This window comes from Malaya genurostris, chromosome 1, assembly GCF_030247185.1.
Source record: "Malaya genurostris strain Urasoe2022 chromosome 1, Malgen_1.1, whole genome shotgun sequence".
NCBI classification, from domain to species: domain Eukaryota; kingdom Metazoa; phylum Arthropoda; class Insecta; order Diptera; family Culicidae; genus Malaya; species Malaya genurostris.
Window position 1 is genome coordinate 95,879,549 of NC_080570.1, and position 19,709 is coordinate 95,899,257.

Here is a 19,709-nt window from a genome sequence, read left to right on the forward strand (position 1 = left end):
ATCGCTACTTGATGCTGGAAACGCATACAGGACAATCTTCTTAGTTCTTTTCACTGTGGACCACGTTTTTAACAAGCACTTTTTCGTCATTTTTCAATTTTTAATTTGCAGTCGCAAAACAAAACAAACCACCGGCAGCTGTCAAAGATGTTCATTTGTGTCGTCATCGTGTAAAACCTAATTTCAGTTTGTGGTTATGCTATTTGCTGGCCTCACAGTCCCATAGATTGCTATTGATTTTCATCCGGATTCGACTTCCGGTTGTGTAAAAAAATGCAAACCGGCGTTTAGAATGATGATGGAAAAATTCTTCTAAGCTTGGCTTAAGACTGTTTTAATGTGTAGGTTGCGTTCCCAGTTCCTGGTTCCGGAAGTATCGGAAATAATGATAAAAAAACTCAAAAACGGAACTCATTTCATTTTCTCTGAAATATCTTAACCGATTTTCGCCAACTTATACTCTAATGAAAGGTTTTATAGTCCCATAGGTTGCTATTAAATTTCATTTGGATTTCCAGTTCCGGAAATAAAGGGTGGAATTGTCATTTAGAGCGACGATGAAAACAACGAAAAAATTCTTCTAAATTTAACTTAGAACGGTTCACTGTATTTAATTCTCAAGTATGTCATTTAGAGCGACGATGAAAACAACGAAAAAATTCTTCTAAATTTAACTTAGAACGGTTCACTGTATTTAATTCTCAAGTATAATTTTCAAAATATTCGTTTAAATTTTCATAGATTGTCTGAGTTATTAATCGATTACTCGATTAATAATTCGATTATTGATATTTAATTTTTTAAATTATTAGATTAAAATAATAATCGAATATTAGTTTTAAAGTAATTGAATAAATATTACTCGATTATCTAGAAATATTACTCGAATAATCGGTCTATACTTCGACATCACTACACAAGTATAGCTTCGATCACCTTGAAGCATAGCAGGATAATGTCCGATCTAAATAATGCCTCTAAAATACTGACAGAGGTTTTCAGTGAAAGAAAGAGTTGTGTTGTAGGATATGAACCGAACTATTAGTTGAATAAACTATAAATCAATAAAATAGTTGTGCTGGTTGATAATGGACGAAAAAATATTGACAAAACACACGTGACACATTATCTGCTGAACAGACACTGGAGTTCACAGAAATATATTTCAGTAAATTATATAATTGACAATACCAAACACTTCGGTACGACTTTACAAACATTACTAATAAGATCGAACTCATCACTACTTTGAATAAATTGAAACTGAATTTTAAATTTTTCCGTATTTTTGAATGATATATTAGTCGATTATAGAGGTTTTTTTTAAATATGTACATAACATACACATGCAAATACATTCATTATGATAAAATCACAGACTAACGTTTTTTCGTGGGACACTACTTCCATCTATATTGAACTGCGCGAACCATTTACTATCGGTACATCCCTTGTGTTATGTAAAAGTTATTTTACTAGTTGATTCCCCCGTTTGTCAACACAGATCAGCTGCTTGTAGGCTTTGTGTAATATTAGAAAATGAAACGTCGCAATAAATTCTTGGATTACGTTGATAATATATTTAACTTTTTAAGCGACGTTTGAAGGCAATTATTTATTTTTCTTAACGTTGATCAAAAAAATGGCTTCTCGGGTATATGAAACCGATTATTTCGTGGTGTTCGTGGTGTACTCATAACTTTTATATATTTTTTGCCTTTCTCATATAGAAAAGCTATACATTCACTGCAAAAAATGACTTTTGAACCGAGGCCCGGAGGGCCGAATTTCATATACCATTCTACTCAGCTCGACGAACTGAGCAAATGTCTGTGTGTATGTGTGTGTAACAAATATTGTCACTCACTTTTCTCGGAGATGGCTTAACCGATTTTCACAAACTTAGATTCAAATGAAAGGTCTCATAGACCCATTCAAAGTTCCTGAATTTCATTTGGATCCGACTTCCGGTTCCGGAATTACAGGGTGATATGCACCAAAAAGGGGGAAATAATGCATTAAAAATGTGAAAAAAAATGTCACTCACTTTTCTCGGAGACGACTGAACCGATTTTCACAAACTTAGATTCAAATGAAAGGTCTTATAGACCCATACAAAGTTCCTGAAATTCATTTGGATCCGACTTCCGGTTCCGGAGCTACAGGGTGATATGTACAAAAATTGTGAAAAAAATGTCACTCACTTTTCTCCGAGATGGCTGAACCGATTTTCACAAACTTAGATTCAAATGAAAGGCCCTACGGTCCCGTACAAAGTTCCTTAATTCTATTTGGATCCGACTTCCGGTTCCGGAATTACAGGGTGATATGCATAAAAAATGTGAAAATAATGTCACTCACTTTTCTCGTAGATGGCTAAACCGATTTTCTCAAACTTAGACTCTAATGAAAGGATTCATGGTCACGGTTCCATACAAAGTTCCTGAATTACAGGGTGATATGCACAAAAAATGTGAAAATAATGTCAACCTTTTTACTCGGAGATGGCTGAACCGATTTTCACAAACTTAGATTCAAATGAAAATCTCATGGTCCCATACATAGTTCCTAAATTTCTTTTGAATCCGACTTCCGATTACGGAATTACAGGGTGATATGCACCAAATATGTGAAAATAATGCCACTCACTTTTCTCGGAGATTACTAAACCGATTTTCACAATCTTAGATTTAAATTAAAGGTCTCATAGTTGCATACAAAAATCCTGAATATGATTTGGATTCGACTTTCGCTTCCGGAATTGCAGGGTGATATGCACCAAAAATGGGAAAATAATGCATTAAAAATGTGAAAATAACGTCACTCACTTTTCTCGGAGATGGCTAAATCGATTTTCTCAAACTCAGATTTAAATGAAAGGTCTCACGGTCCTATACGAAGTTCCTGAATATCATTTAGATCCAAATTCTGATTCCGGAAATACAGAGTGATATGCATAAAAAATGTGATAATAATTTCACTCACATTACTCTGGGATGGTTAAACCGATTTTAACAAACTTAGATTCAAATGAAAGGTCTTATGGTCCCAAACAAAGTTCCGAAATATTATGCGGATCGGACTTCCGGTTCAGTAATTACAGGGTGATGTATACCAGAAATGTGAAAATAATGTCACTCGTTTTTTAGATTAGCATCTCTGTTCTCATACAAATAGGCAACGCAAATGTCAAGCACTAGTTTGGAAAAATGAGGCTGACTGTGTGACATAAACACTGAAGCATGCTTTTGTGAACTACTCTAATCAATCTGAATCAATTGGTGTCAAAATTAGTGTCCGAAATTATTTAATAACTTTTATGAAATATATTTTCATGAGACTGTTATGAAAGAAGAGAAAGGCATTATCACACCACTAGGTGGATTAAGAAAGGTTTTTTAGTTAGTTTTTCGCAGGGCATTTTTAAAAAGTTTGTTATCGGGTCCGATGTAAAATGCACTTGTACTTATCTAGGCTATTTTTGATTGCTTCTATTCGTATTATGTATGAGTTTTTTTAAACATCGAAATGATTCATGTAGCTTTGTATTCATCATACGCAAGTAGTATCTAACAATTTATTAATACGCGATCCATTTAGTAGCTTGAGCACCAGTAAACTCCGCTGATACCATCCAGAAAAATCTTCATCTTTCGGTTACATTTCTTTTCGTTTGACACAAACAAACACTTCCGCTTCCTTGGGTACCAACGCGGAGGAAATAATAAATCTTACACAGGAGGTTAGATTTGATAAACCGAAAAAAAAACACTATCATCCTCACGAAACACTTACAACCAACTACAATGCAGAGAAAACTGACTGTGTCATGTTTACAGGGTAAGTCTTTGTGTTTGCTTCTCTGAGAACAGCGACATTACGCAGCAAAATTACCGTTCTCAGATTGATAGCAATTGTATCTGGACCAGAAAAGTACTCCTTTATCAGCACATAAAGTGCTCGAGAAGTTTCTATGGATGAATAACATGAACGATTCGTTGTAACATCTATCATTGTCACGAGAACAAGCTGCCGCTTGTTACAGAGCAGAAACAATCCGTGTTTCGTTTCATTGAATAGCACAAAACAATTTCATGCGATCTAAAATCGTTATAACACACATATTATTTTTTCTTATAAAATAAGATAATGTTCAACCAATGGTAGTTATCAATGACACATATACTGTTTCATAAATACGTTTATTTCATTAGACAATAGTAAGCAATATGAATACAAGCTTCATTTTAATATTAATACATCTCAGTCATTGTAAAGGGTGTAGCCGGGTATTTATATAGAAGCTGCCGCCAAATAGGAAAAATTGATATACGCTGTTTGGAAGGGTTTATATTGGAGATGATTTTCCCAAAGTTTCGCATTTTTTTAATCGCACTTACAATTTTGGTACCATTCTAGATTTTACATAAAAAATAAATTATTTATGAGTACGTTACGCTGTATTTTTTTCAGATTTGAAAAAAAATGTAAACGGCTATAATATCAGGCTTTGAAAAAAAAAATGATTCGAAAAACCATGCGTCTCCATCAATTTGTCATCATCCGATGGAAACGCATGGGATTTATTTCTAAAATCATATATCACATGCCCTTAGAACTAAATACCATGCGTTTCCATCTACGACTTGAGTTCAGGGCTTAAGAAAGAATTTCATTACTAAAGTTATTGACACGCGTCCGTACGTCTGTCTCGATTTAACTAGTAATGATGTAGGGAAACAGTTCGTTTGAACGCATTAGTGAACATGTTGCCAGCGGACGGTTGTATTTCATAAGGAAGGACCAGTGAGAGAAACATGAATCAGAACTAATGAAGTGACAAATATTTAGGTTATAATATACGGTTTAAATTTTTTATTTATGAACTAATAAGTCAGTTTACATTTATTGTATTCAAATCAAATAATAACTATATTAATTAAAAATTCTAAAGGACAATTAAATTATAGTTCTTTTGCAGAAAAAAGTAGTCCTAGATACCAAGCGTAAAATCAAGAAAAATTCGAAACCAAGCGAAATCTAGAAAACTATAAGTTTTACCGTAAACTGTTCGTCGACGTTCTATATCACATGGTATGAATAGCCAAGTTGCCTGAAATTTCTCAACAAGACAGCTAAAGTCAAACGGCTTAAGCTCATAAAGACGGATTAATCAAACTGGGATCGGACTGACAATAAATCCGTCGAAACGAAATGTATGAGAGGAAAAGGCTTTAAAATATAACACCTTCCTACTCGAATAATGACGCGTGGCGACGGAATCGTGGTGGGTGATGAATTCGTGTATTCATCCACTTTTGATTGCGGATAAGAATACAAGAAAAGTAATAATAAGGATACAAGAAAAGTAGTCACCATAAGAAATTAATCAACGGCGTATAAACTACGGTTTTCAACAGCTGCTTGAAGATCCACCTATCATACGTACAGCTGATTTTTACAGCTGCGATCAGCAGGGCATGTCATCAGGATAACAGACGGCATACATTTGAAAATGGTTCTTGAATGTGATTCGGAAGGCTCAAGAAAAAGAGAAGCATAGCGAGCAAGGCGGATCGATCAAATGGAGGCAAAGAGTGGTCATAGTCTGAGCTGTATGGAGACGACTTCTAGATACATAACAGACGGGCTTGAGCTGATACGTGAGAAAAATACTCCACGAAACACCAGAAAAGACCACTAAGTGCAAGTAAATTCGATGATCTACATTTGCAGAAGCGTTTGAAATTCAATTTTTATACATAGCTTAGTTTCTCATTTTCTTTCTTAGCTAATACATATTTCGATAAAAATAATTAAACAATAAGATTTTTCGAAACTTTCTCAGAAAATAACAAAAAAATTAGATTATTAAGTTTAAAAGAACATGTTGTTTGTATAGAAAATCGACTATGCGAATTAATACGTTTTTTTTTGGTTTTCGGGACTTGTTGCAGGTGCTTCGACATGATTTCTATCTGGTTTATAGTATTTCTTAGGACTGCTAATAGCTTCAGACTATCCCGCAAGATGTTGAAGTTAGAAACAAATTACAACCGTCTGCTGGCACACATGTTCACTAATGCATTCCCTACATCATTGCTTGGTAAATTGAGCTGGGCGTGCGGGCGTGTGTAAATAACATTAGGAATAAAATTAATCGTTTAGTTTGCAGAACTTTTTAGATATAAACTCAATTCGGCGCTACTAGGGGTTTTCCTGTTCCGGAAGCACCGAAAGTAGTGAAGAAAAACTTCAAAAGTAGAGCTCACCTCGAAAAAGCTTACATTGTCTTAAAGGCTACTGTGAAATTTCGTCCAGATCCGACTTCCGGTTCCATAATTATAGGGCGATAAGTGTCAAAGCTTACAAACCGCTATATAAAATGACGATACTAAACCCGTACCCATCGGTACGTACTGACATAGAAGAAAAAACACAACACGCCTTTACGAACGTTGCACACAGCGTACTTTGTTCAATTTCATTCAAGCTGTAAAAGAAATGAGAACCAACACCGACGCTTGGGTTTGAAAGCATAACCGAATCCATTAGCACTTTAAACACATGACCAGGAGATTTCAATCACGTTGAATAAAACAGAATCACAGTGCGGCTACGAATGTCTGCTACTTTTGATTTTGGTACAGTGCTTCAGTTGAGAAGAATCTTAGCTATTTCTTGATAAGTGCGACTGAAAGAGTAAAAGAATGTTATTAAATTTATCTTCCCACCAAGCCCCGGAGGGCCGAGTGTCATGTACCATTCGGATTAGTTCGTTGAGTACGCAAATGTGTATGTGTAACATTTTATACACTCAATTTTCTCGAAGATGGCTAATATGAAACCGTATTATTTCAATCTAAGTTTGTGAAAATCGGTTGGAACAACTCTGAGAAAATAAAATGAAATCTATTTTAGATTTTTTGACCGGTGCTTTCGGAACCGGAATATCCGAGGTGAGTTTGTGTGTTCAACGAATAATAAAACCGGTAAACCAGAAACGTTTACTGACTATTTGTTAGAAATTAGCTCATATTTACAGCTTTTATAAATGCACATTCTTAAATTTGCTGTTTTTTCTCTCATCACCTTGAAATTCCGGAACTGAATGTCAGATAAAGATGAAATTAAAAATGTTTTTATGGGGTAGTCGGACCTTACAGCCATCTCGGAGGAATTTTCATTTCAACCTAAGTTTATGGATATCGATTCAGCCATCTCGGAGAAAGGGGAGTATATATTTTTTGCAATGTTTCACCTTTGTAATCGGATAACTTCGGATCCGGAAGTGCCGAACTATCATTGATATTGATCATTTTACATTCTGATTCAGTTTAAGTTGCACATTAATTTATTTATTTATTTGTCGTCAAACTATAGTAGACCATTACATTGTATTGATTACATTTTAACACGTGTGATATTTTCTAAAATAAACATTAATGTGCATTATGTTCTAGGACCTAGGTCGTATTGAATTAAAATATTGTTTGAGCTGGGCTGTCGTCATTGTAAAGTCAATTGCTCCGCAATGCTTATTATAAGTTGACATCATTTGATTTAATGGGCCAAATTTAGCATAGTTGGTACGATAATGACTTATATAGAATATAGCTCGGTTTCGTAATTGTCGGGAAGGTATATAAAAATTAAGTTTAGACAGAAGTCCAGATGAATCAACCCGATGTGTAACGATGTTATGTATGAATGAACCATTAATTGTTCTCGACGCTCTTCTAGTGTGTGGATGTCAATGAGCATGCAACGAGCTTTGTATGATGGTAGAGGAAATCTTGCCCAACCTAACTTACGGAGTGCAAATAATAGGAATCAGTGCTGTAAAACTTCATTCAATTCAATTGAAACTGAATGTGGAACACATTGACGATCTCTCTAATGCAGTAAACTTTACTCTCTGACACACACAATGTTTGCTGACGGCCCGAACGGGCAGCATTCAATTCATCACTCGTTTCTCTTCAATCGAGGCTCAGTTTAACCACCATCATTTGATCTCTTGAAATGACAAAATATCTCTTTCAATAGTGTGAGAGCGGCCTTCAAATGAGGTTCATGTAAACATTCGAATTGGTTCAAGAAAATAGATGAAAGACAAACCAGATAGCTGAAATATCAATCACAGAATACACATAAATTAATTGTTTCCTCATTCAGTTTTCATTTTTAATACACTCCATTTATAATTCTATTCGTTCGAATTTGCTTACTACCAAGAGCGAAGGCATTGAAGCAGGTAGACTACTTGGCACTCGAAACTGAGCAAGCAAAACTTCAAATGACTAGGTACGATTATTCAACTGACGATGAATTCCGGGAGCTTCACTTGAAAATGGCAGCAAAAGTCAAATGAATTAGTAGGGATATGCTGACTGTCAGCGGCCATAAATTTCATTTTCATCTTATTTTATTCGATTGAAAATGAAATTTTACCGCACTGATAGGAATTGCTTTTGGACTGATTCTATACGTTCCTTGTGAGTGATTGAGAATGGGGACCAAACAATGCTACAATATTCAAGTATATACTTTACGTAGGCAATATATAATGTTTTAATCGTGTAAGGATCGCAAAAATTATAGCTGAAGCGTTTTATAAATGCAAGCATGTCATTAGCTCTGCCTATTATCGTATTATAGCGATCGATGAAAGTCAACTTTTTATCTAAAATTACTTCTAGATATCTAATTTTGATACATCTTTCTACTGTTTGATCGCCTAGTTTAACTGTAATATCTGGTGTGTTTTGTTTCCTACTGAAAGCTATTACTTTACATTTATTGACGTTTAGTTTCAAAAGGCTTTTGTTACACCAGACATGGAACGTTTGCACTTCATCTTGAAATACCACCTTGTCTACATCACTTTTTTTTCTAGGAAGAGCTTCATGTCATCGGCATAAATCAACACTTTTATGTGTTTTAAAATAAGAGATATATCGTTTACAAATAAAATGAATATCGAGAGGGCCTAGATGAGAACCTTGTAGAACTTCTGAGGTTACTAGGACATGGTTGGATATCCTCCCTTTAAATCGAACCATTTGCTGACGATCAGTCAGATACGACTCAAGCCATTTGAGTAGTTCAGGTCCAGTTCCTATTTTTTATAGTTTGAATAATAACATAGGTATATCAATGCGATCAAATGCTTTGCTGAAGTCAGCATAGAGAGCTTCTATGTAATTACCCTTATCCATAGCAGACAGTGAGTAATTAACAAATTCGAGTAAATTTGTATTAGTCGAGCGACCCTTAAAAAATCCATGCTGCATATTAGTGATTCTATTTTTAACTTGATAAAACATTAAATTAAAAAAATTGATTATCGCTTCAAAAAGTTTAGGAATGCAGGATATAATTGCAATTCCTCGATAATTACACACATCTGATTTTTTTCCACTTTTGTAAAACGGTACCAAATAAGAGTCCTTCCATATTTTAGGAGAAATATCGGTCATGAGTGATTTATTGAAAAGCCAAAATAAGGGTGTGGCTAGTTCTAACGATAGTTTTTTCATGAATATGGGAGGAATTCCATCAGGTCCGGGACCTTCAGAAAAATCTAATTTATTGAGCGCTTGCATAATATCTTGGACACTAATGTGATGAATATTAATGTCACAAGCATGTTCAGGGAAGAAATTAAAATATTCACGGTCTCGATCCTCTTCGGAAAACGTAGTATAGGTTTCTTGGAAGTAATTTGCAAATAGTGTACAAATATCTTCCGAATTGTCAGCTGTCTTAGCCTTGAAAAACATTTTTGAGGGAAAATTATTAGATTTCAGTTTTTGTTTTACGTAATTGGAGAAATTCTTCGGGCAAGATTTAATTTCGCTCTCCGTTTTTGAATAGTACTCCTCGGAAGCGATTTCAATTGCCAGATTCAATTGATCACAAGTTTGTAAGTAAGATTCTTAGTTGACGCTACTACTGTCTCTTTTATATTTTTATGGGCCTTCTGTTTACGATTTTTTAGATTTTTAATGTTATCATTATTCCATATTGGATATTTATAATTAAGTCGTCGTCTGATTCTCTTAAAAGGTACCTGATCATTAATAGTATCAAATAAAATCTTATAAAACATTTCCACAGAAGTTTCAACATTAGACTCCCTGAAAATAGTTTGCCAATCAATGTTACTTAATTTTAACTTTATGTTATCATAATTTACCAAGTCATACTGAAAGACCTCGTCATACTCATATTCATCGGGTCTATTATACCACAGATAACAGATATACAGGCTCGAACAAAAATTTTCAAAATCTTGTGTAAATTTCAAATTTGCTGTACGTTGGAAACACTACTGCCACCTACTCGACTGTTCGCCGCGATCTTTCAAAACGTTCCACTGCGTTCCGGAACGATAACAAAATCCTCCTGCATGTTGTAGAAAAATTCCAACTATAACAATTTTAACACTTATCACACGATTTCCCTAAGTGTTGAAGACAATTTTATTTCCATGTCGCATAAATCACACGAGAATTCGATCGGAATAAAACAAAAATAAACATTGTCATTTTAACCAACAGCAAAACAAAAATCTAGCGTAAAGTGAATGTTACACCCAAAATTGTGGCTCATGTGAAAGCGGCACCCAAATAGTGGTGACACCTCGTGTCGATCGTGGTGACATCTGCAAGTATTCGCCACGCTGATTGAGCAAATTTTACACACAGTTCATATGTGAGCCTGTATATCTGTTATCTGTGATTATACTCATGAACAAATATGGACAACTCAATTGCAGTGTGAAATCTTTCATTTTTCCATAAGGGAGTTAGGGATTCGGTAAGACAGAAGTCTTCTTGTGAATTTGTTAGTAAAAATCTAAGTAACAGCTTTGCTGATTTTTAACTTGATTAATTTGGTTAAGTCCTAAGCATGCAACTTGATCAAATATATATTGGAGGGTCCTACCACTGGTAGTAGGATGCTCTCATTTTCAGAGTCTGAGAAAAAGTCAACGTCACGTCGATTGAAGTCACCATAAATGTGTACTTTCACTTCGGAAGGAAGGTTAGTTATGATTTCTTCAGCAATCTGGAAAAACTTTTCATATACTTCTTTTTGTTTGGGGGAAAATACACTGAGCAGAAAATATGTGTTTCCTCTGCCAGACGAGTTCTCACCCATACGTGCTCGAATTCTTTAATTTTTCTAGTGGTTATGATCTCAGCATTAAATTTTGTAGAAATAGCAATTAGTACTCCACCACCCGATCAGACATTTGTAAATTGCGATCATCTCCGAACACATTGTAATTATTGCCGAAAACTTCTTCACTCCTAACACTTTCATCCCAGCTTGTAGCTAAGTAGCTAAGATTATTGCATAAGAACTACTTAATATTTTATTACAAATTTCAGTCATTTTCAACGCACTTTTCATTCTATTAAAATTCTGGCCATAAGCTATGACCTGCAATGATGACTTATTAAATTGTGCAACATTTGGATGATAAGCATTATAATCAATAGAGTTGTCGTCGTTTTCTTCTCCTAAGGGGTGTGTCATACTTATATCGCACACTGGACTTGATCTTTTGATCCTAGGATATGATAGTTGATATTACGTGCTCCGTCTTTCCGCCCTTATCATTTAATCGTCTCCATCCACCGTTGGTGATTAGCACTCCGTTTGCAACTTCAGAAACGCTTTTGAATTATTACACTGTATGAGATTACCGTTAAATTACAATAGAATCGATTTCGATATTCTATTTTCCGAACTATCCGTAATTGATTGAGTGAATTTATTTGCTGGGAAGAACACTGATGAAATGGCTGAAGCGTTTTGTGCTGTGCTTATTAACTGAATGGACACTCATGTACCGATTCGTCGGTCAAGTATTGATCTTGTTTAGAGCGACGATTAAGAAGTCATCGTTCTGCTGAGAATAAACGCAGTTCTCATTTATCGTTTAATGAGTATCGCAATTTGAATTCTTCTCTCTATAAATCTTACGTTTTACGTGTGCATATTAATTCAAAGCGACACCCCAAAAAGTTATGGAACTACGTTAATTCAACGAGAACGAGCTCTTCGGTCCCAGCGAGTATACCTTCTGTTTTGTTTCGCCGTAATATCGAAGTTCTTGCCGAGCCATTTTGTAGAATATATAACCAGTCACTCATCGAATCTCGATTTCCGGCGATTTGGAAGCAAACGTATATAACGTATAACTAATCGGCTGAGATCATACTTGACTGGCAGACCTTTACGTGTTAATATTGTTTCAACTAAATCCTCTAGTTTCACTAACTCATCCAGAGTACCCCAAGGGAGCAACCTAGGTCCGCTACTACTCATTTTATATTTCAACGACATATTAAAAATTCTAAGGTCTGGTTGTAAATTAGCGTATGCCGATGATCGTTAAGCATCCGAATGCCATCCAGATATCTGCGTCATGGGTCCTTCCTCGTACCTCGCTTTCATCGTACTACCTTCAGATTTTATGTACCGTTTACATCAACGATCCGCACTTTTACATGTGTCGAAGATTTTTTTGAATTCGAAGAACCGTCTTACCGATTCATAACACAGATTAAAAAAAACATCTATATAACATAAGGTTATATTATATGTAGACTACAGTCAGATGGAATTGAACGATAGAATAAAAGAAAATAATTTACATCTAAACTATTTTCGATAAATCGAGAATATTCCATGGTTAGTTGACCAGATGAATTAATATAGTCATCCTTCCGAGTACGACAATACTCTATCTAATCGAACAGTATTAGATATTAACAATATTAGAGATTCGAATTTGTTCTTCGTGATTAGCAAATGTTAGTGTGTATGTACGGACTCAGAGTAGGCGACGATTAAGACGGACGTCAATTTTTTTTTCGTGTTCAGTTTTCTCGAAATAAAATTACTTTAATGAATTGCAGCAATTATTAGAATAGAAGTGAAAACTGTGATCAAAATTATGTAGTGAAAATGACTCAAACTGAATTAGTCAAGATAAACTTTAAACGTGCAAGATCCCGGACGAAGGGAAGGTTCTAGTATGAAGTGCAAGGCTTTTTGTGTCAAACAGAAAAGAAATATTTGGTTTGAAATTCAAAAGACTTGGTATGGTACAAGTTTTTCTCTGTTCGTGATGAACAATTTTATCCGGAACCAAACAGTCAGCTTTACTTGACATTTTCGTCAATGTGGATATGGACTCTTCAATACGAGGAAATCGGTGAGATTGTTTCATGCTTTCTATGTTCTGTGTTTTAATTTGAATACAGGTCAACACAACCAATTATCCCTTTTTGATCGTGATAATAGAAGTATTATGCACATAGTAGAAAATCGTGACGCACGTGAATTCCGTTTACAGGATCATATAAATCATATTCACCCGTTTCTAGTGTAGAACTTTTCAATTAGGAAATGTTTTGGAAGCTCCTACGTTTAGTGCCAATGAAAAAATTTAATTAAACTGGATTGTAGCGAGTTCAACCTAATTTCCTAAATCTCCAGCTATTCTATTACCTCTTCCCATATAGAAAGGAAAAAAATCTGTTTTAGTCCTCCTAGTGGTGTAATGATGCCTTTCTCGTATTGCTACAAGATTCTTCGAAAAAAAAAATTGAAACTCAAATAGAAACTAGACAGCTTATTTGGGGATAAATTAACATAACCTTTTCAATTTGTAAAAGAGTTATTAGTCAAATTTGAATGAATTCAACGCACTTTACCCTATAGTTCCGAAACCGGAGGTCGGATTCGGATGAAATCCAATAGCAACGTATGGGACCGTAAGACCTTTAATTTTAGTCTAAGTTTGTGAAAATATTTTTAGACATCTCTGAGGAAATCAAGCGCATATTTTAGTCACATACATACAGTATATAACATTCGGCCTTCCGGGTCTCGTTTCAGTGGTCGGTTTCCACAGTGACTGCACATCCTTTTTATATAAGATATTTTTATATTTCCTTTACTTCAAGGAAATACATAGTAGTAGCAGAGAGTGGTTTGTTGATTCTTTACTTGCGATGTAGTTTTAATTTCTTTTATTACCGAATCAACAGACACAAAATGACTACTGGTGTACCCTAGGACAGGACCAAGTAACCATGTATCCGCTTTTAGGGCCAGTTTGGGACCAGCTTATGATTGGTATTTGCATAAGCAAGTATTCGACCTTGAAATTGATGTTACTGCGGGGTGAAATAAAAAGGGTTGCCAACATCACCGTTTTTAATGTGGGAGAATTTCCGTGTTACTAGTTGATTACGGTTCGCTATAATCTGCAAATGAAGTGAATATAAGGTGCAAATCATCGATTTTCTACCGAAACGGTTTGAAAAATCCAAAACTAAAGTTCTATAGATTATAAATTTCATATGAATTGTATTTGAAATTTCATTGAATATTTATCATCGTTCCTTCTGCGCTGGCTGCATTGGCCGAGAGTTTTTTCAAATTTTCAACAGAGTTCTACAAAAATTAGATGCTATTCTACTTGAAAAAAACGGCAGTTGTCTAGTCCTGTCCTAGAGTGTAACAGATCGGCTGAAAAGTTCGTATCGTTTCTATGAGAGGGCGCCACTAGAATTAAATCCATACCATTTTCAGTTAGTACCAACCTTCAAAAGATACGTGTATAAATTTGACAGCTGTCTGATTATTAGTTTGTGAGATATTGCATTTTGAGTGAAGCTACTTTTGTTATTGTGAAAAAAATGAAAAAAAAAAAAGAATTTCGTGTGTTGATGAAACACTACTTTTTGATGAAAAAAAGTGCCGCCGATACCAAAAAATGGCTTGATGAGTGTTATCCTGACTCTGCACCGGGCGAAGCAACAATTCGTAAGTGGTTCGCAAAATTTCGTACTGGTTATATGAGCACCGAAGACGATGAACGCAGTGGACGTCCAAAAGAGGCTGTTACCGATGAAAACGTGAAAAAAATCCACAAAATGATGTTCAATGACCGTAAAGTGAAGTTGATCGAGATAGCTGACACCCTAAAGATATCAAAGGAACGTGTTGGACATATTATTCACGAATATTTGGATATGAGAAAGCTTTGTGCAAAATGGATACCGCGTGAGCTCACAATCGATCAAAAACAACAACGAAAAACCATGCTGAAATTGAACGAATTGGGCTTCGAATTGCTCCCTCATCCACCGTTTTCTCCAGATTTGGCCCCCATTGACTTTTTCCTGTTTTCAGACCTCAAGATAATGCTCGCTGGTAAAAAATTTAGAATCTATGAAGAGGTAATCGCTGAAACTGAGGCCTATTTTGAGGCAAAGGACAAATCGTACTACAAAAATGGTATCGAAAAGTTGGAAGATCGCTATAATCGCTGTATCGCCTCTGATGGCAATTATGTTGAATAATAAAAACGAATTTTGGCAAAAAATGTGTGTTTCTATTAAACGATACGAACTTTTCAGCCGAACTGTTACCTGATCTATTCCTGGTTTCTTTCAATAGATGGCATTCTGTGTTTTGTTTGGTAAAACATACACAGAAAATAAAACCTTCCTTATATTTGACTTCTTTTTACTTGATATTGAGTTGTTTTGAATCTTTTATTTCATTTTCAATCTCCATTGTCGATGGTCATATCCCGAAGAGCAAAACAAGTCAACAGTGAGGTTTTTGTTCAGTAAACTAAAATTAAGTAAACCGTATTCAGCCTAAAATTGAGTAAATTAACTCAAATCAATTATCTCTTCATTCAACCTATCTATTTCCGTCTAGCGTGCGCAAATCCGTTGATATTACAAAGTTTATAACAGAGATAACATATATCGGTATATTGAATATATAGTAAAAAATACTTGATATCAATATTTAAAACAATAAATTAATATTTTCTCGGTAGCCGGCTGCCCAGATCAACCAAATAAATACCAATTAATAATTTTAATAAATAATTAAAACACAAATAATACAGAATCAAGACGCGCGTGAAATCTGTTGATCTTTATTTGGTGATTAAAAATGATTTTATAACAACTGTTTAGAATATGTCAATGCAATGCATAAACTATTTTGTCTAAATCCTACTGATCAATGAATTCTGGGGTTACCAGAAGATGTACATTGAAGGATGATTTACCAGTCCCAGGTCGGATCATCTAGAAATTCCCTGTACAATTTCAGCTAATCCCGATCAGTAACGGAGCAGCAACCAGAGGTGGTCGCTCAAGCTCAAGCTCAAGTATTAGGTATTAACAATATTAGAGTGTTGGAAGTACTGAATTTGGAGAAAGAGAGCAAGAGCAACTCAACTAGACTGTTACACAGTTTAAAACGAAGTACGCATCGGATCAATTCAAAATGTTATGATCAGTATCAGTATCAGCCATTGTTTTCATTTTTTGATTCGATCCGAAATTTTTATATAAAACTGCATGATGATGAATTTTTTATCTCACCTACTAATATGCGTTAGTTTTAAATTTTATTTATAATTTTGAACTAAGTTCTTTTGATTTTTTAGACTCGTTTTTTTCATAGGATTAATTAAATACTAATAATGTTAATCATGTACAATTTCTTTCTAACAGATGTTATCGATTGGATACAAGATAATTTAATCGATAAAACTCGAACGCGTCGTGCAATCATCAAAAAGCTGAAAGAGTTAGGTTTGATATTCAAAGCACCAACAAAAAAGAGCAATGCAGCCGCAGTCAACAAAAATCTTTGGAGCCAGGAACAAGATGATAAGTTGAGAGAATTATATGAGAATCACCGACAAAATGAACATGTGCTCTCTGTCATAACTGGAGAGTTCGATGGAGTGCGATCCAAACAAGCCATAGTTAAACGTATGATAACCATTGGATTAATTGCTGATAAATCCGAAGTAAAGCCACCGAGAAAGTCTGGGACGAGAAAGACTAATAAAAGTGGTGTTAGATCCAGTGATGATGAATCAATGTCGGAATCAGATAACGAAACCAATGAGGATGTTGAAAAAATTCCTACACACAATACGAAAGCATTGCAGTCAAATCGCAAAGCGACGAAGAAACAGAAACGTGTTCCAGCAAAAGTTTCTTTTTGTACTAAGCGTCTACGCACAATATTGATAGAGCTGGAAGAATCTATGAAAGAAGCCGTTGAGTGGTTAGCAGAATCTTTTTCCGAAGCCTGTGAGGACTATGATGATGCTGCTGAGGATCCCGACGATGGTGTACCGCTTGTTCCTATCATGCAATCGCAGAAAGAAGCGCTGGAAAATGCCCTATTCAAAGATTTGTTAAAACAGTTGGGTGTTACGGAACCGTTGGATAACGTAAGTAAAACAATAAGTCACATATCACTAAGTAGTTTATTTTTCGCCTCAATACGATTTCACGAATTTTTTTCTGTAGAAAAATGGATTTAGGAAGTACATTCGTGTCATGTAATCAAAATCATCTATGAAACTTAAGGTCGTTATTAATTCCTATACAAATTCTATGTGTTCACTAGTTTTCTGTTTGAAAAATAGTCAATTTAAGAAAACATTGAAATTTAGTCAGGTTATTTGTCCCACACTTATTTTAAAGTAAAATTTTGAAATGTTGTACAATAAGATATTTCCTCATGTATTTAAAAAATAAATAAGATATTTTCTTATGTATTTCTCATCAAATACTGCCAAAATTTGTTTGTAAGTAGATAAATCAACAATAAATAAAACCCCCAACATAAAATAATATATTTTACAACAACTTAAATATTGAATTAAAATGCATTAAAGCGACAGAGCAAAATCTTCCGCCAGAAGCTTCTTCAATAAAATAATAAAGTTCTAGTCATTAAAGGCCTACTTCCCATTATGCTTCATCGATAGGTGCCAAGTTATCGTCTTATCTAAACAGGGATAATAAATATAATCACTTTTGATTCTATTACAAGTCGCTGCATTTTCATCCGAAATATTTTATTCATCAAACTATAATTTGATTCATTCCCCTTCACCTGCTTTCAGGAAGCGTACTGGCGCATTCCCGTTACGATGAATCTGTCCGAGCTTCAATTGCGCGTGAAACTGCTCAACGGTGACTATCGCCAGGAAGAGGAAGAGGAACAGCAAGACGAACCACTAGCTATAGAAAATGTCGAATATCCTGCTGAAGATGACGAGGAAGAGGAGCTATCTGAAGATATTTTCAGTGCGTGGAGAAACAAGACTAACGTACTGTACAGCAAAAGCGATGACGAGAGCGAAATACGTGAGCCACTTAAGCAAAAATCCAGAAAAAAGTCCAACCAAAAATCAAATGAACGGAAGAAGGGTAACACAAAAAATATAAAAAAGAGTAACGATAACAAATTCAAACGGAATGACTTAGCACTGGAAGGGGCTACTGATGAAGGGGACGGTGAAATCGTTGCCGAGTTAGATGACGAAGAAAAGGAAAATCTGGAAGATATTCCTAGTCATCGTTCGTTGCTAATTTCGGACGAGGAAAATGATAACGATGCTGACGCAACTGCCACTACATTCGATACAAATGTCAAAAGAGCAAAATCGAAAACTAAACTGCGAAGAATCCGAAAGACTTCCGATTCCGAACCGGAATCAGATAGTGAACAGGTGCGACTGGTTGTCTCCGATGACGATGATGATGATGATAGCGGGGAGCGAATTTATGATGGAGGCACAGGAATTGCAGCAATAACCGCAAAACGTGGCCGATCTGAAAATTCAGACTTGTCTGATGAAAATGACGCTTTACAAATGAAAGCTAAACACCGTCGTCGCGCTGTTATCAGCGATAATGAAGATGATGATTAAAACCCCACAAAAGGCATACACACGTGTTTATACTCCATTTAAATATTTTATGAATAAATTAAAATCTTCCTAAATCGACAATATTCGGTACTTTTGTGTTTTTTAGCATTGTTTTTTTCAGGCCCTACATTTCGTTCCGGAACTTGACTTTTTGATTTTTAATAAACTTCACAATCACTTTTTAACGTACATAACAATTCCATGGCTAGCGTCCCACGGACACAATCTTCATAAAATTGGTCGAAACAGTACCTTATGCTCTGGATCACCGACCTAAAACTAGCAATAATTCCGAACATATTTTTATTGTTTCAAAAACATTTTAGCCGGTTCGTTTTTTGCATACTTTGCATGTTGTGCATGTACCATACGGCACAGTCGGGTAGGCACTGTGTAGAATAACATTTTTGTGTCGCAGTGTGTACAGTCAAAATCGTCATAGTTGAAATGTTTATTTATGCATGAAACTATAAAAATTTTGTGTTCTTCTGCAGGAAGTGTCATTTAATCCTTTCACCGTGAGAACGAATGATATTCGAGAGCAGCTTTATGGTAACGGAACAGGAATCGATAAATTCTACCTTTTTTCTAAAAGGAATATATACAATCGATCTGTAATTTTCTTTATCAAAATGTGATGGAATATCTGTTTTATACAGAGCAGTGCGTGATTCTTTAAAATTTATAAAAGGTTTTATTAATTTTTTTTATTTCAGTAAATCTAACTACAAAACATCTTCTTTATCCATCTTTCTTTTCTTCTTAAAACAGTCTCATTGAAACTTTTTTTTCACTCAGATTGATTCGGGTAGCATGCTACCGTCGCATATGAAAAATAAAAAAAAATTGTGTCGTTTCGAATTTTACTATTTAATCTCCAGATCTGGAAGTGTTAGTCATATGATATTCG

At 35.0% G+C, this 19,709-nt stretch overlaps 1 protein-coding gene across 1 annotated transcript in view; it reads left to right on the forward strand.

The window, feature by feature from the left end:
- The window catches only part of LOC131425145 (protein timeless homolog), a 165,296-nt gene extending 146,416 nt beyond the window's left edge, over positions 1–18,880 (forward strand). Inside the window, exons 14-15 of the mRNA XM_058586769.1 lie at positions 16,575–17,308; positions 17,990–18,880. Coding sequence (XP_058442752.1) covers positions 16,575–17,308; positions 17,990–18,799 — 1,544 coding nt within the window. The 3' untranslated portion in view covers positions 18,800–18,880. The remainder of the gene's footprint in view (positions 1–16,574; positions 17,309–17,989) is intronic.
- Positions 18,881–19,709: the final 829 nt, after the last annotated feature.